The 17,888-nt window shown below is 33.2% G+C and overlaps 2 protein-coding genes across 2 annotated transcripts; both read left to right on the top strand.

Moving 5' to 3' along the window:
* The first annotated feature begins 235 nt into the window (after positions 1–235).
* Positions 236–8,422, top strand: LOC124494636 (innexin inx2). Its single transcript, XM_047057858.2, has 4 exons — positions 236–3,656; positions 4,328–4,393; positions 6,430–6,917; positions 6,972–8,422. Exons 1-4 carry the CDS (start codon positions 3,527–3,529, stop codon positions 7,380–7,382), a joined length of 1,095 nt encoding a protein of 364 aa, XP_046913814.2. The 5' UTR covers positions 236–3,526; the 3' UTR covers positions 7,383–8,422.
* A 1,103-nt stretch (positions 8,423–9,525) lies between these two features.
* Positions 9,526–17,866, top strand: LOC124494631 (fatty acid synthase-like). The gene is given in 6 exon segments (XM_047057853.2): positions 9,526–9,957; positions 10,031–10,183; positions 10,246–14,078; positions 14,080–15,403; positions 15,460–17,564; positions 17,634–17,866. Coding segments are annotated over 6 exon segments (7,794 nt in total). The 5' UTR covers positions 9,526–9,680; the 3' UTR covers positions 17,736–17,866.
* The last annotated feature ends 22 nt before the right edge of the window (positions 17,867–17,888 follow it).

Below are 17,888 nucleotides of genomic sequence, written 5' to 3'. Positions count from 1 at the left end.
ACTAGGCACACTGGAGGCATATAGAACAGAATCAGAGAGAGTTTGCTGGATGGTTCAATTCACCAGTCAATAACCCCAGAATCTTGATTCTGTGCCCAGAATGTCCCTAGGAATTTTCATATGTAAAAGTTTACGGACCTTATTGCGCCGACGCTTGACCTGAACCAAACACTATTAGTGATAGATTGTGCCATTGTCTTCCGCATATATTTCATTGAAATTTTCATTGATCATTATGCAATAACATGGGCACATTGACACACTCACACAAATAATTAATTCTTTATTCATTCGAAACATTGATTTTATGATCATAAAACCATGATGATGACGATTATGATGATGGTGCTCAAATATTTCATTGATCCTGGTGGTTATAATATTTTTTTATATTCATTACAAATTTTTTGCTTCGAGTGTAATGATGGAAAAAAAACGCAATTCAACTAAATTCTACGTTTAACTCAGTCTAATGTATGTTGTGATTGTGACTAAGATGTGAAGAAAAAAAAATTGTGACTAGAAGTCATTGTATCCGAAATTAGAATCCTCACTACTTTGACTGACTGACTGTATCTAGAATCTAGACATTATCATCTGTGTGTGTGTGTATGTGATTCTATGCAGCAACATGAATTGGTAACGACGACGGTAGGGCTTTCTTACTGTCATTATTATTCGGGTGAACCAGATCTTCGATGGATGGCCTGCCATGTGTCTTTGCCTTTTTTTTACATGTCAGCAACACTTGAAATTTTTATTTTTATTTTTTTTTGTTTCCATCCATTTAACCAAGAATATTATATCGCACAATTTAAAATGATAATACGTTTTGTCGTCTTGTGTGTCGCATTTTTTAAAATTTTGTTCATTTTTTTCTAATTCATCATTCAACAATATGAATGTGAACGAAATTCATTTAGTTTTGATTTTTTTTTCTTTCAAACAAAAATGATTATTCAACAATCGATTGATTGATATGTGGGTGTCCTACTGTGTGTTGCGTACACGTGTTTTTTCCATTGTATCTCCAGATTCAATTGTTATTAATGATTGCCATCACAAACACACACACACACACCATCAAGGATAACTTGCTGGAAGTTTTTTTTATGTTATGAATTGCCAGATTTTCATTTGCAAAAAATCCCTACTTATTGCATCATCCATAAATTCGAAACAATCTTCTATATGTGTGGAATTTGTCATGCAAGTGTTTATTTGTGTTGTATGTGTGTATGTATGTATTCATGCTGTTCTGTGTTGTGCTATACCACATTCTATATGAATCTAGTGATAACTAGATCTAACCTGATTTGATCAAGAATAAATGAATGGCCAACCTTGAGCCAATATGATATATTGTGTGATGGTTAAATCTGAAATGAGAGAGTTTTTTTCCATTCAACTTTCAACTTGTTCTGATTCGATTCTAGTATATTCATTCTTGTAATGACCAAAAACACCAAAAAGCCTATCGATCAACGACCCAACAATTCTTATTCGATTTCGAACACATACACACACACAAGAGAGAGAGAGAGAGAGAGAGAGAGAGAGAGAGAGAGAGAGAGAGAGAGAGAGAGAGAGAGAGAGAGAGAGAGAGAAATTAATGATTTTTTCAAAAACTTTTGGCCAAATGCTTCAAATGAAAATTTATTACCATTTAAGCTAGAAGGATAATCACCAAAACACTGACACACATGTGCGTGTTTTTTTTGTACTTTTTCAAATCCAACTGTTCAACCAAATTATTAATGATGGCCACCACCATCACCACCACCACCGCCGCCGATGAAGAAGAAAATGAAACGATAATTTTACATTGATGACTTTGTCGTCAAATAATTTGACCAGAAAAAAAACAAAAACAAAGGAGAAATTCCATTTAGTACCCCTTGAATTTTTATAATTAAAGTGCTCAGAAAAAACCACCATTCAATAGACGTGTGTGTGTGTGTTTAAAAATTTGGTCCTGAGGGGATTCAATAAATTTTTTTTTCTGCCTTATTTTAAATGCCCCGGGTGTTCCAAGAGTGCAAAGGTAGTGTTCGTTTGTCCTTGGAATCTAACGACGACGACAACAACAACAACAACAAAAACAACAAACACAAATATAGCTCAAACTTTCAAATTTTTTTTTTTTCATTGGCCTTGAGAAATTTCCTCTTGAACTATATGAGTTGAAACTAGTGTAATTTTTATGTGAGAATTCAGATCCATTTGGTGCAAACACATTGTGTGTTTGTGTATGTGAACTTTATGCACACACACACACACACACCTAACATACACACATGTCATGTCATGTCAAAAGTTCACTAAAATAACACACAAGACAAGCTCAATTTATTTTACCACTGCCATACTTCAAGATTTAAATTCAAAAAAAAAATATACCCTGGTTTGATGGTTCGATTGGAATCACACACCATATACGATCTATGTACATACGGCTACTATAGCCAGCAGCTAATGTATACGTTTTATTTCGAAGTCGGCCATATTTGCCGCACGCTTCAAAATGAAAAAAGGTTTGGTCATGATCAACAAAGCTAGCCTAACTTTAGATCTAAAAAACTGGTACTTATCAACTTTTTTTCATATGTGTGTGTGTGTCTGTCTGTCTGGAATTGCTGAGCTAGTTGCAATGAGCTAGCTATTGTTGGTGTTTGTTCTTCCCCTTCCTGGCTCTACTTTTCATTGTTCATCATCATTGATTCGATTCATGTGTTGTGTTTGTGTGTGTGTGTGTATGTTCAGGTTTATGTGGTAGAAATCTCATCATTCAAAATACATTGATGATTATGCTACTCGAACAAAAATGAACGACTAATGACGGCCCAAATCAACTTGAACAAGTCTGGCTGTTATTTTTTCTCTTTGCAAAATATTTTATTTCATTTATCATGAATCAAATGTGGCCGAATCATTCTCATAGCATCATCATCATATGAAAGAGAAGGCAAGTGGACATACTACCACAACAATCATAATTTCGAACGTCCACTTCCATTCATCCATACATGAAACATCATCATCATCATCACCATCATCATCGTCATCGTGGTTAAAAATTGCCATCAAATTGTTGCCATTGACGTCGACAAAAAATTTTTTTTGTCCATTGATTTGCCTTCGACGTGTATATAATATCAGCAAGCATATTTTGTTGCCCTTTTTGTTTTTTCCGATTTTGTCAATTGTTTGATGAAATAAATAACTTTTTTGTTGGAATATTTGTCAAAACAACAACAACGAACAATAATATTGGCAGCTATTGATTAACTATTGGCAACTATTGGTTAACTATTGGCAGCTACTGGTTGTATTTCCTTTTACGCCTGTTGAATTTTTTTCTTTATAATTGGTCGCTAGGATCCTATCGAATTTTTTTTTTCGTGTCTCTGTGTGTGCGTGTGTGTGTTGTCTGTGTTTTTGAAATATCGAATTTTTTTCACGCCAACATTCATCGATTTTTTTCCACTATTAGTGATCAATCTATAAATCATCAAATTAATCAAATATGTTTCAATTATTTGGTTCGTTGAAACAATTTGTTAAACCACAAAGCTGTGTAATTGATAATCACATTTATCGATTACATTATAAAGCTACCGTACTCATATTGGTTGCATTCTCATTGATGGTCACAGGTATGTCTTGTAATTTGTAAATAATGATGGAACCAACCCCCCATTCACACACGAAATGAATTAGGTTATTCACACAGTCTCGAAAAAGTTGGAACCGGTTCCGAGACCAAAAAAAATGAGAACCGAACCGGGAATTTTCTAACGTCATTCGAAAATTAGTTCAGTGACCCAAACTTGGCTGATAATTAATTATAGAAATAATTAATGAATTCATTTAGAGATATATATATGATTGATTGCTATTGTCAACAATTAGATATGAAGTTAATTAAATAGAAAACAGCTTAACATGGTCACTTTGAAAATAACAATTTGACCTGGATGCATACCCTAAAATGAATACAATATGATTATATGGCAAGGCTAGGTTTCTAACTAACAAAATAGAAATACACCAACATCTGGCTTGTTCCGAAATGATATTTTGCCAGGTTTTTGCTTAAGGCCACCATTAAGAAATCAATTGTTTGATTCAATGTTGTATATTTAAAAATGATGATGATGGCCTCAATTTGATATAATTTGATCCATTGATCATCAGTCATATGTGAATTCTAATTTTTAAATTTTTTTTAAATTTGATTTTAATTACATATTTACACACACACAATTGTGTTGCTACGACGACAAATAACTAACAATTTTTTTTTCTTTTAAATTCATTTTAATAGCTCGTCAATATTTTGGTGATCCAATCGACTGTATCTCTCGGGACGATATTCCACCAAATCTTCTCGGTATGTTGATCATCTAGTTCATACAGTGCATATATACATTTGAAATTCAAACAAACGATAAAATTAAAAAAAAACATTCTATTAGTAATGGGTGACACAAATAACTGTCATATCATCGTAAATTTGATTTTTGTTTCGATAAGTCAAAAAATTTTTTTTTTTCATTCGATAAAATTGAAAACAAAAATACTCGTGTTTGTGTGTGTGTGTGTGTGTGTGTGTGAGTCGATAAATCAATTTCGAATAACCTGAATCAGTTCGATTTCACGATTATATAGTGGTGATATCGTCAAGAACAAAATATGTCGATTTCGATTCAATATATAAAAATTGAGAAAAAAAATTTTTCCTGGTTGCAAATTTTTTTCCCTTTTTTTTACAAAATTACCCATTATTAATTATCATACAATAAAATTAACGATCCATTCAATCATAGGTGTTGATCGTCATCGTTGTTGGACAACAGTAGCTGCAATAAACCAGATGCAGCAAAAAGTTTTATTTCATAATTAGCCTATAATAACGAGGACGACCACTTGTTGTTTTTGTTTTTGTTGTTGTTGTTGTTGCAATTGTTATTATTATTCGGACAGCTATAAAATGAAAATTTTCTTTCCAATCATCCATCATATACAACGCATCTGATATGTACGTGTGTGTACATGTGTGGATGTTTTATTTAAAAACATTTTTGTTTCAACAAAAATGTTTATGCGGATTGCTTTGGATATAATTATTGAAAGAAGGAAAAAAATCCACATTAATCTAATGATGAAAGTGTTTACAGTTATTTTTCTTTGCAATTTAAAAAAAAAAATTTCCTTACAGATCAAACAAAATGATTAGGATCAGGTTTTTTCCCGAGCTTGTTCGAATTTATTTATGGCCAGTATTAATAGTGACATTAATTTGTCGATTATTGTTTGTATTTAAAAACTTGATTTTTTTTTCAATGATTATTAACTCGTTTTATTTTTTCTAACTAAAATTTCATTCACGCGCGACATTTTCTGTTTATTGAATCGAATAAAAAAAATTATAAAAAAAAGTTCTTTTCTCAGTCCCAATAAAAAAAAATGTAAATAGATTATATAATGGATGATGATGATTTTACTTTGTACATGCATGACCACCACCGCCACCACTTGTTGAATGTTTTTACTTGAATCAATTTTTTCAGATCTTTCTCTTTCTCATTCTCTATATGTGATTTTTTTTGTGATCTTGTTTTTCGGGTCGTTTGTTTTTTTTTCATCTATCGTTCTACAGTTCATATATAGTTTGATGATATTGTGACTTTGCATTTTTATCAATTTAAAATGCTCATTTTTTTTATCGGATGATGCTTTCATATCAATCGATATACCTCTGTATAATGATAAAGATGTCATGAAGGAGAAAAAAAAGTAATTAATATTCGTATGTGAAAGTTTAACAGCAGCATCAAGAGAAAAAAAAATAACAAATGACCACATGATGATGATTGAAGATTTTTTTTTTCGTCCAGTTTGCCTTGCTTGCGATGACTGGTGGCCGCATCATCATTCATAGCCTGACAAACGAAAATCTTCTATATTTTTTGAGGATATCTATGAAAAAAAATATTTTTCAAGCAAGCAAGCAAACAAAACAATCATGATAAAGCACACAGGATTTATTGTTGTTGAATTGTAAAAAAAAAAATTTTTGATTTAAAAAAATGTCACTCATGCGCGTTGTCATTTATTGATAGTCTAATGATAATAATGATGATCATCTTCATCATTGTAAGCAAGATTTTTTTCTTTTTACGCAATCCATTGACCCCGATCATGGTTCGATCAACTTTCTTTACTGTTTTGTTGTTGTTGTTGTTGTATTTGTCCAAGTTTTATGATTGTCCTCATGACAAGATATTTCGTCTGATGATGATGATGATTTATTGGGAACGAGGAAGCCTTTGTTCCCATTTATTTATTTTTATTTTTTTTTTTGTTTGGTCATTTCTTTTGATAATTTGGTTATTTATTCCTTATTTCCTATTTTTCCGGTTATAGATACTTATTGTTGGATCCATACAACATTCTCTATAGAGAATGCATGGAAAAAACGTGTCGGTGAAGAGGTGCCATATCCGGGTGTGGATAAAACTACACCAAACGAGAAACGCGTCTATCATGCCTACTATCAATGGGTCTGTTTTGTGCTGTTCTTCCAAGCGTTAGCTTTTTGTGTTCCTCGTTATCTATGGAAAGCATTTGAAGGTGGCCTTGTTAAGAATCTTATGCTTGGCTTAGATCGTCCTATTCTTCCTGAAGAGGATCGAGTTCGAAATATAGATCTTGTTTCCTATTACCTTTATCGTAATAAAAAACTTCACAATACATTATTCCTCGTCCATACAATCACCGAAGTGCTCAACATGTTCAACGTCATTATCCAAATGATGGTAATGGATCGATTTTTGGGCGGCGAATTCTCCAGCTATGGCTGGGAAGTTCTTAACTTTACCGAATGGGATTGGTCTGTTCGTTTTGATCCAATGGTAAAGCATAAAAATGAATAAACTTCTTTTGAAGTAATGAATTTTCTTTCGTAGATAAAAGTATTTCCACGATTGACCAAATGTACATTCCATCGTTATGGTTCATCTGGTGATGTTCAACGACATGATGCCATGTGCATTTTACCAATCAACATTGTAAATGAAAAAATCTACATATTCTTGTGGTTCTGGTTTTATTTTATGGCCATTGCTAGCGCACTTGGTTTATTGTATCGTGCAATGACCATTTTATATCCAGGTATTCGTGTGATGGCCACACATTCACATTGTCGTATTGTTAATCCAGATTTGATTCGTAATGTTCTTCATTCTGGCCAAGTTGGCGATTGGTTTCTTATTGATTTGATTGCTAAAAATATTGATCCAATCAATTTTCGCGATCTATTAATCGATCTGGATCGTAAATTAGGAATGGAAATTAAAGATAGTAAAAATGGTATGTAGAAAAAAAATCATCAAGATAAAATCCCGAATTCGTAATATCAAATCGCGCCAACTTTACATTCTTGCACGACGATCAATTCCAATAACAAAAATGATAATAGTAATATTGTTGAACCACGATAAAACGACCAAAAAAAAAAAAAAAAATAAAAAAATGAAAAAATAATGAAGAAAAGGATCTCCAATCTCTCGCTTTTTAACACAAACACACCCACACATACATACAACTACACTAAACTCCTACTTTATAAACCAAAAAAAAAAAAACAAAAAAGCCGATAAGGACCCATTAAAACAATCAACTAATAAGGCCATAATATGTTGGGTCATTTTTTTCATCATTATCATCATCATAATCATCATTGCCATTATAATTTTTCTTCAAATATCTAAATACACACACACACACACACACACACTCTTTGTGATTAATACAACCATGCCCATATATTATCGTTCCATATATTTTCTACCCTTTTTTTTATCTGTATCGATAAATATGGACATGACATATTTAACACAATCAATTTGAATGCTAAAAATCCATTTTATATATTGAATAGCCAAGCCAAGCCAAAACAAAAACAATATGAAAATCTGTAATTTGTTACCTAACAAAAAAAATCGATTCTTCACTATATTTTTGGAACCATTTTATTCTTAATGTCATTTTCTTGCTTATATTATCATCATATATTATTTTATGAATTTATATTTCCAAAATTTTACATTGACCAGAATTTTATCTATGCAAGATATATTTCGGAAGAAAACACATTTTATATGCATGTTCATTATACACAATCAAACACAAAATTACGAATTGTGAAAACAAATTGATGAAAACAAAAAAATCAAACAATTGATGTGTTATCAATTATTAAATCGAGTACAAATGATGAATATTATTATATCACATTATATCACCAGATTTCATTTGCTTTTTTTAGGATTTTCAATAATTTCATGTTTTTTTTATAATCATTTTTTTTACCATTTATTATAATAATAATTAAAATTGAATCATTATAATGCCGAAATTTGGAAATTTTCTAATCTCCAAATGGATCTCATATATGGTCAAAACAATTATATCGATTATAATATGGTTATTATTATGAAATATTTAATGATTGATCTGATGCATCAGCTTATGAAATTGGTGGAAAAAAATTTATACACTTTATTTATCTTTGTCCGTGTGTACCGGAATTTTTTTTTCCCGTTAAAATCCATATAATTCGTTATTACAATTATTTTCCATTATTATATGAAAGAAAAAAAACTTTACCGTTATAATGATCCAGGATAATTTTTTTCCACCAATCAATCATGATGACAGCCAACGATACAGTTGATTGATTTAACTCTTTATTTTCCTTTCATTTCCCTTCCACAATTGTAGCATTGTCAATATGTATCTGAGATGTATGACATAAATATGTGAAATGACATAAACAATTTGACAATATTTTCAGAGCAAAAAAAAATAAAATTTTTTAATTATTACACCTGAATGATTGGATGCTTGAGTGATTTTAGTCCGTTGTTAAGCTCTCTTTCTCGCTTTCTATCTTCTTATTGATTATCAAATTGATCTCTTACATCATAATAATTATGATGATTATGATGGATCAGTTAATCAGTTTGGCCAAAGTCAGCCAATCAACCAAACAGACAAGTAAAAACACAACACTTTTGGATCATTTTCATTCCACAGGATTATTATCTTTGTCATAGATTTTTTTTCTTCTTCTTTTCACTTCTACTATTCGCTAGTAAATGGAGAATGGTGCCAACATAAATTGATTAAAAATGAAAAAACTATTCATTATCGTCGAACAACAATGTCGATAATGATAATAATGAAATTGTACGAAAAAAAAAACGGTTATTTATTTCGGGTTCCGAAATTTTTTTAGTGTTTTCCTCATCGTCGACACACAGTTATTATTGTTGTCATCATTTTCGTTGAAATTCAAGCGAGTAATAATTAGAAATGTCAACCACAGTTTCGAATCGAATATAGCACATTGATCTCTTTCGATAGAGACTTCATACATAGACATTTTGGCCAAATCCAAGTTTTTTTCATTATAACCTGTCAGTTAATATCTAATCTTCTGGCTGACAACAACTTCAACAAATTTTGATCTGACTTACTGATTAATTTTTTTTTGTTCCAAGACATTTTTTTTTTTGTTTGTAGGTGTGTGTGTGTGTGTGAAGTAGGTGTATCAGTGTATGGTCTAATTAAATGATAAAGTTTTAGTGAACATCAGAATCTCATCTGTGAAAATGGTCGATAATAATCAAAAAAGAATGTCAGAAGATTTAAATGATTTAAAATCTGATGAAGCTCAATATGTCTACAAACAATATGGTCCTGAAAAGAAAGCCGAACGAGATTTAATGCGTAATAATATATCAATACCAGAATGGAAAATAAAAGAAGAATTAGTAATAAGCGGTATGTCTGGCCGTTTTCCTGAAAGTAATACGATTGATGAATATTCGTATAATATGTACAACGGTATTGATATGGTCACTGAAGACGAACGAAGATGGCCATTCGGTAAGTGATGATATCCATGATGATGATAATAACAATAATGATGATAATATTTTGATTACAAAATCTTGTCCAGGCTATCTTGGGTTACCCCGAAGATCTGGCAAAATTAAAGATATTTCATTGTTTGATAATGAATTTTTCAAAGTGAACGAAGAAGATGCACATTATCTGGATTCACAAATACGCATCATGTTGGAAATCACATTCGAAGCATTGTGGGATTCCGGTAAGTTAAAATTAAATCTCGATCATCGTGCAATTTCTATTTAATATTTTTTTTTATCATAGGCATCGATCCAAATAGCTGGGCTGGTAGCAATACCGGTGTGTTTTTAGGCCATTGTTTTGATGAATATATGGCTGCCTATTCAGATACCGGAAATAATATTCCATTGTATAGACAAAGTTATTTTGCAATGTTGCACAATGTTTTTGATTTCAAGGGGCCAGCAAAACATTTCGATACTGCATGTGCATCCGGTTTCAGTGCCTTCCATCAGGCAATTGCTTCTCTTCGTGCTGGTGAATGTGATCAGGCCATTGTTGTCGGTTTGAATATTTGCCTTCGTGCCGGTACACAGCATCAATTTCTAAATCTCAACATGTTGTCACCGGAAGGCAAATGTAAATGTTTAGATGATGACGCCAATGGTTATGCTAAAGGTGAAGCTTGTGTAGCCGTGGTTTTGCAACATAAATCACAAGCCCGACGAATCTATGCTCGTATCATTCATTCAAAAACCAATTGTGATGGCTTCAAAGATTTGGGCATTACATTTCCTAGTTTTGAACTTCAAGCTGAAGTTATATCCGATGCATTTAAAGAAGCTCAAATCGATCCACTTGAAGTTGAATATTGTGAAGCTCATTGCACCGGTACGCAAGCTGGTGATCCATCAGAAATGAGAGCAATCTATGATTCAATGTGTGTTGGTCGTACTAAACCTTTGAAAATTGGTGCACTTAAATCGGTCATTGGTCATACTGAAGGTGCATCTGGTCTATGTGGATTGGTCAAATCGATTCTTTGTTTTGAAAACGAATTAATACCACCTAATTTACATATGACTAAAATAAACCATAATATCGATGGCCTGGTCAAAGGTATCCTTGAGCCGGTCACTGAATGCACTCCATTCAAAGGACGAATGATAGCAATGAATTGCTTTGGATTCGGTGGTGTAAATGTGCACGCTATAATCGAAAAGAATGCCAAAGAAATTTCTGATAACGAATATCAATTCGGCACATTACCACGATTGGTAATCTTTTGTGGCAGGAACCAAGAATCATTGGAAAATATGCATCAATTCTTAATCGATAATCCTGATAAAATAACCACCGGATTTTTGGCCCTATTGGATAATGTAGCAAAAACCAGTCCATATCCAAATCGAATGTTTGGCGGCATGACACATCGAGGTACTCGTCTATTTAAACCTGACGATTGTGGCCGTCTAAAACCATTAGATGAAGTACGATTCAATCAAGTAAAAAGCGAAACAAAACCGTCTGTTTGCTTTGTTTTCACTGGAATGGGTTGTCAATGGCCAATGATGGGACGAGAATTGTATCGAATTGATTCAATGTCCCGTATTCTTCAACAGTGTTCTGAAGTTCTGAAACGTATCAACAGCTCATTCAATCTGATGAACATATTGACAAGTGATGATCCAAAAATACTACAATCTCCCACCAATTCATTTGTTGCCATTGCTGCCATACAGATGGCAATTGTTGAATTTCTTCGACAATTAGAAATTGAACCAGATTTCGTTATCGGTCATTCCATTGGTGAATTGTCCTGTGCTTATGCTGATCAATGTCTCACTCTAGAAGAAACGATTACTGCGGCATATATTCGTGGCCAATGTATGACCAAAATGGCAGAACAGAAACAAGGAAAAATGGCAGCCATTGGCTGTACTTGGGAACAAGCGACACAATATTGTCAACAATATTCCGAAGGAAAAGTTTGGCCAGCATGTCACAATAGTTTTGATTCGGTTACTGTGGCCGGTTCAAAATTAGATATGGACAATTTTATATTGAAATTACAACAACAGGAACCTGATTTATTTGTTCGCGCCATCAACAGTTCAAATGTTGCATTCCATTGTCCATACATCGAAGAAATGTGTGACACGTTACGACAAGCACTAAACGAAAATATCTGCTTCAAACAGCAAAAGTCAATCTCATCTAAATGGTTGACAACAACGTACGAACAAAAAAGCCAAGAATTCAACCTAGAATATCTGGTCGATAATTTGCTCGAACCTGTCAGATTTTATGAAGTTTTTCAACGTCTACCTTCAAATGTTATATTTGTTGAGATTGCCCCCAACAATTTGCTCCAAGCAGTTATCAAACGCAACATTTTCGAACGAAATGAGGATTCAAAATATGTGGCAACAATGACACGTAAAAGTGGTCAGAATAATGTCGATATTCTTCTGACTAATATCGGTCAGCTCTATGTAAATGGATTGAATCCTCGGATTGAAAAACTATATCCTTCATATGAATACCCGGTCGCTAGAACTACTCAATCATTACATTCAATGATTCGTTGGAAACATGATCGTCATTTCAAATGCACAAAATATCCAGAATTTTTCAATCATGATCAACGTAAAAAGACATACAAATCTGTTGACATGCAAAATGCTGATGATAAATTCTTTGCCGATCATTGTGTCGATGGTCGTATCTTATTTCCAGCTACTGGTTATTTATATTTTGCTTGGGAATTGGCTAGTCGATCTATGAATTCTAAACGAGAAGAAACACCCATCATATTCGAAGATGTAATCATACATCGAGCCACAATCATACCAAAAAGTGGTTTAATGAGTTTTGCCATGAAATTTAACAAAGAAAATGGAATGTTTGTCATGTTGAACGATGGTACAGTAACTACTACTGGCCGAATCAGAATACCAAACAAACAATCCAAATTTTTATTGTATCAAGATATGCTAAATAGTGTGGATAGTGTTAAAACGAAAAAATGTCGAATGCAATTGGCAATGAAAGATGTGTACAAAGAATTCCGTTTACGTGGCTATGATTATGGACCCGAATTTCAAAGCATTAATGAGGTTTCAGTTAATGATGAATTCAGTGTGGCTACAGTGACTTTCAAGAATTGGGTTACATTCGTCGATGGCATGATTCAAACGGTTATTATTGGGCGTCCAATACGTGCATTATTAGTACCTGTTCGAATCGATTATCTAGCATGTGATCCGATAATGATGTCTCAAAAATTTAAAACAATATCCGAAAATGCTACACCAACAGGTGAAACGACACCATTATTATGTTTGGATACGATCTACGATTTTTGTCTGAATATTGCCACTAGTTCAGGTATTGAATTTCGCGGAATCAAAGCTAATTTAGCGCCACGTAGAATACATCCTATTGTTCCATCTGAATCTATGTATGAATTTGTGCCGCACAATCAACATGATTTATTTTTAACAACAAGTAGATCAAACAGCTATGAATATCGATTATTTCTTACTGAACAACTATTACAATATCAAGATCTTTGTGCAAGATACTTACAAGATCATTCGATTGATGAATCATTTAATATGGAGCAATTTGAAACAAAAGTGGCCACACCAATTTTAATGAACATTCTTAAACAAATTGATTTCGACAATTTTGAACAGCAACAATTGGATACGATTGAAAATGATCTTTTGTTTCATTCCTACCTGAATGAAGTGTTTATTCGGCCACAGCTTGAAACGGTCGTCGAAAACTTTTGGGAACCATTGATCGAGATTTTGGAGGTTGGCCAGACTAGAAATCTGATGGCTTCGGACATACTCAAATGGGTTGCAATGGACACATTTCGTGTGAATTTCAATTGTCGTTTATTACATCCATCACCAACTACAGTGAATCCTGACCATTTAAATTCGATTTATTCACAGCATGAATGGCTAGCTGAAAAATCTAAATTTCCCACCGAATTGATAAATATCGATTTGATTGTTTACAAAGATTCTAGCATTTGCCCTTTGGTTTCCAAACACGAAATTGATTTATCACTCATGTTAGAATCATTATGGAATTGCCTCAAAGATAATGGCTTTGCAATCAATATTGATTAGAGATCGCCCATTTCCTGTTGAACGTTATTTGATGGATAAACTCAATATGAAAATATCTAATGAATCTCGTGTTGAACAAGTCATGACAGCACTTGGCAGGACTTCGTTTAAATTATTAGGTGAACGTAGCGATCGAATGGGCGTGCATTCTTTCCTCATTCGTAAAATTTCCATTGAAATTATTCCGGAAAATCAAATCTACATTAACTTTACAAATAATGTTAAAGATTGGTTCGAATTGTTACAGAATAGCCTTAAAGAAATCAAAAATAGTCAAATTGTGGAGCAAAAATTCGTATGGTTAATTGCCAATGATTATAATTCTGGTGTACTTGGTTTCACCAATTGTCTACGTAAAGAACCGGATGGTTTGAGAATTAGATGTATTTATAATGGGCAATCAAACTGTTCAATCGACGTTGAATCCGAAATGGTCAAAAACATTGTAAAACTTAACCTACAAATGAATGCTATCGGACCAGATGGATCATTTGGATCATTCAAACATTTTTCATTGTCCAGCGAAGATACTGAACTTATACCAGTGGAACATTGTTTTCTTAATGCACATACACGTGGTGATCTGTCCAGTCTTCGATGGTTTGAAGCTCAACACAAACATTGGCCAGCAAATCGTAAACCAACTGAAAATTTCTTTACAGTCTATTTTGCTTCATTAAATTTTCGAGATATTATGTTGGCCACGGGTAAATTACCACCGGATGCCTTGCCATTAGAAATTGGCTTAGATGATTGTTTATTGGGCATCGAATTTGCAGGTCGTGATGAGAATGGTAATCGTGTAATGGGTATGAAACAATCGAAATCTTTGGCCACCACTCTTGTATATGATGATGCTAGCTGTTTGACATGGCCAATACCTGATAAATGGACAATGGAAGAAGCGGTAACCATTCCTGTTGCATATGGTACTGCATACTATGCTCTATTGATTCGTGGTAATCTACGAGAAAAAGAAAAAGTTCTTATCCATTCTGGAAGTGGTGCCGTTGGTCAGGCAGCTATCGCTATTTGTCTTAGTTACAATTGTCATTTATTTATAACAGTCGGATCCGAAGAAAAACGAACATTTTTGATGGAAAAATTCCCTCATCTAAAACCCAATCAATTTGCCAGTTCACGTGATACGGCATTTGAGAAAATGATTCTACAGGCTACAGATGGAAAAGGTGTCGATGTTGTTTTGAATTCATTAGCCGAAGATAAATTGTTTGCAAGTGTCAATTGTTTAGCTCCATATGGACGTTTCTTGGAAATCGGAAAGTTTGATCTGTCACAAAATAGCAAATTGAGTAAGTTTCTTTTATGATAAATCGTATTATACTTATATTTATGATTTTTATTTCAGATTTGTCCCAGATAATGAAAAACAAGACTTTCCATGGCATTTTACTCGACAATATGATCCATGTTTATGATTGTACACCGAGAAATATTCTTCGGCAACGAGGTAAAATTCGTGATTTGATTTATGAAGGTATGACCAATGGAGTAATTCAACCATTGAATCGAACGATATTCACGGTGGATAAATGTGAAGAAGCATTCCGATACATGACCACTGGAAAACATGTTGGAAAAATTCTTATAAAAATTCGTGAAGAAGAAATAGCAGGAAATGAAAATTTTGAAGAAATAATGGCCCATAATAACAGTTTACGAATACCAGCCTTACCTCGAACTGTATTTCATTCCAGTAAATCATACATTATAACAGGTGGATTGGGCGGATTCGGTATGGAATTAATGAACTGGATGGTCGAACGAGAAGCTCGTCATTTTGTTTTAACTTCAAGAAAAGGAGTCAAAAATCTTTATCAAAAATGGCGTATCGATCATTTTACCGAAATGGGTGTTAAAATTGAAATATTCATCGATGATACGACAACCGATGATGGTGTAGATCGATTGATTAATACGGCTCAAAAATTGGCTCCATTGGGTGGAATTTTTCATTTAGCAATGGTTATAAAAGATGGCCTATTTGATAATCAAACCTTGGAATCATTTGAAGATGTTATCAAACCTAAAGCTAACACATTTCTCCTATTGGACAAATTAACAAGACAACGATCGATAAATTTGGATTATTTTGTTGCTTTCTCATCGATCAGCTGTGGTATTGGAAATCCTGGCCAAAGCAATTACGGGTTAGGTAATTCCGTTCTAGAACGTGTATGTGATCAAAGACGACGTGATGGACTACATGGATTGGCCATTCAATGGGGACCTATCGGAGATGTTGGTTATATTATCGACAATATTCGTGGCAATGATATTGTTGTCTGTGGTGCACTTCCACAACGAATACCATCGTGTTTGAATATACTCGATCGTTTATTGCAAAATCCGTTTGCCGTATGTTCCAGTCTTGTATGGTCGGATAAAAAATTGGGTCTACATGGTGGCAAGACTAGTTTAATCAAAACGGTTGCACATATTCTGGGCGTCAAGGATTATGAAAAACTGGAACCAAATGTAACGTTAGGCGAACTTGGCATGGATTCATTGATGACCGTTGAAATTAAACAAGTGATTGAACGTGACTATGATGTTGTATTTTCATTACAAGATCTACGTAAATTGACCATAGCTCAAATTATCGAAATTGGTCAGGGTAAAGCAAAAGAAACGCTCATCACTAATGATGCTGAAAATAAATCGCATGAAAAACGATCGATGGATGAGAAATTGGCACCAAACCAACCGATAGTTTATTTGAATGATATAATCAATGGTGATCCTATTCTATTCTTTCCGCCTTTAGATTCTACATTCGATGGAATGTTACCCATTGCACAGAAACTTAATCGTCCAGTTATTGGTGTAAATTGGACACATGAATTGAAAGATTTCAAATCACTCAAAGATACAGCCGCATATTTCATACGAATACTTGAAACTCAGCTACCAAATCTTGATCATTATGATGTAGTAGCCTATTCGTTTGGTGGTGTCGTTGCATTGGAAATGGGCCTACAGCTACAGAAACGAAAATCGGCCCGTCTACAACGTTACAATCAACTAATCCTTTTGGATTCATCACCCAAACAATTCAAAATCTATACCGATGTCATTGCCAAGAAATATGAAATCGAAAAAGATAAAATCACTGATGCAGCATACATTGATTCAATGTTGATGTATTTACGTGGTAAAGTGACTATGGATAATACGAAAATACGTGAAACATTGTTAAAAATGAATGACAACCAACAGCGGATCAAATTTTTAGGCAATGTCATTCGACAAACACAAAATATGGATGTAAAAGATGAAACACTTGATTACTTAATGCAAACACATTATAACAAATTGTTTATGGTGAATCAATATGAATGCCCAGCGAAACAATTTGAAGGCGATATCATACTCATACGAGCTTCAAGTGTTTTACTCAAATCCGATTATGATGAAAAAAATATTCGTACTGATTATTGTATCGATGATCTGGTGAGTAATTTATTGTAATAATTGATTGTCAATTTTGTAATTGATTTTTGTTTTTTTTTTTGCTACCAGATAACCGGTAAATGCCATTTACATATATTGGATGGTGATCACGAAACATTCATCACAAATAATTATGATCAATTGATTAAATTGATTAGAAATTATGTTTGAATTCAATTTATTACTCTTAGCGTCCATGATTTATTGAATTGATTTTTATTTTAGATTCCAATTTTAATAAACAAAGTTTTCAATTTATTAATTAATATTTTATATTCGTTGAAATAAAAATTTCATCATTGCAATTTTCCGAATTTTGGTATG

The sequence above is a fragment of the Dermatophagoides farinae genome, chromosome 3 (genome assembly GCF_024713945.1).
Source record: "Dermatophagoides farinae isolate YC_2012a chromosome 3, ASM2471394v1, whole genome shotgun sequence".
Lineage (NCBI taxonomy): Eukaryota > Metazoa > Arthropoda > Arachnida > Sarcoptiformes > Pyroglyphidae > Dermatophagoides > Dermatophagoides farinae.
The sequence above is the reverse complement of the archived record's forward strand: the minus strand, read 5'-3'. Positions and strand labels throughout refer to the sequence as shown.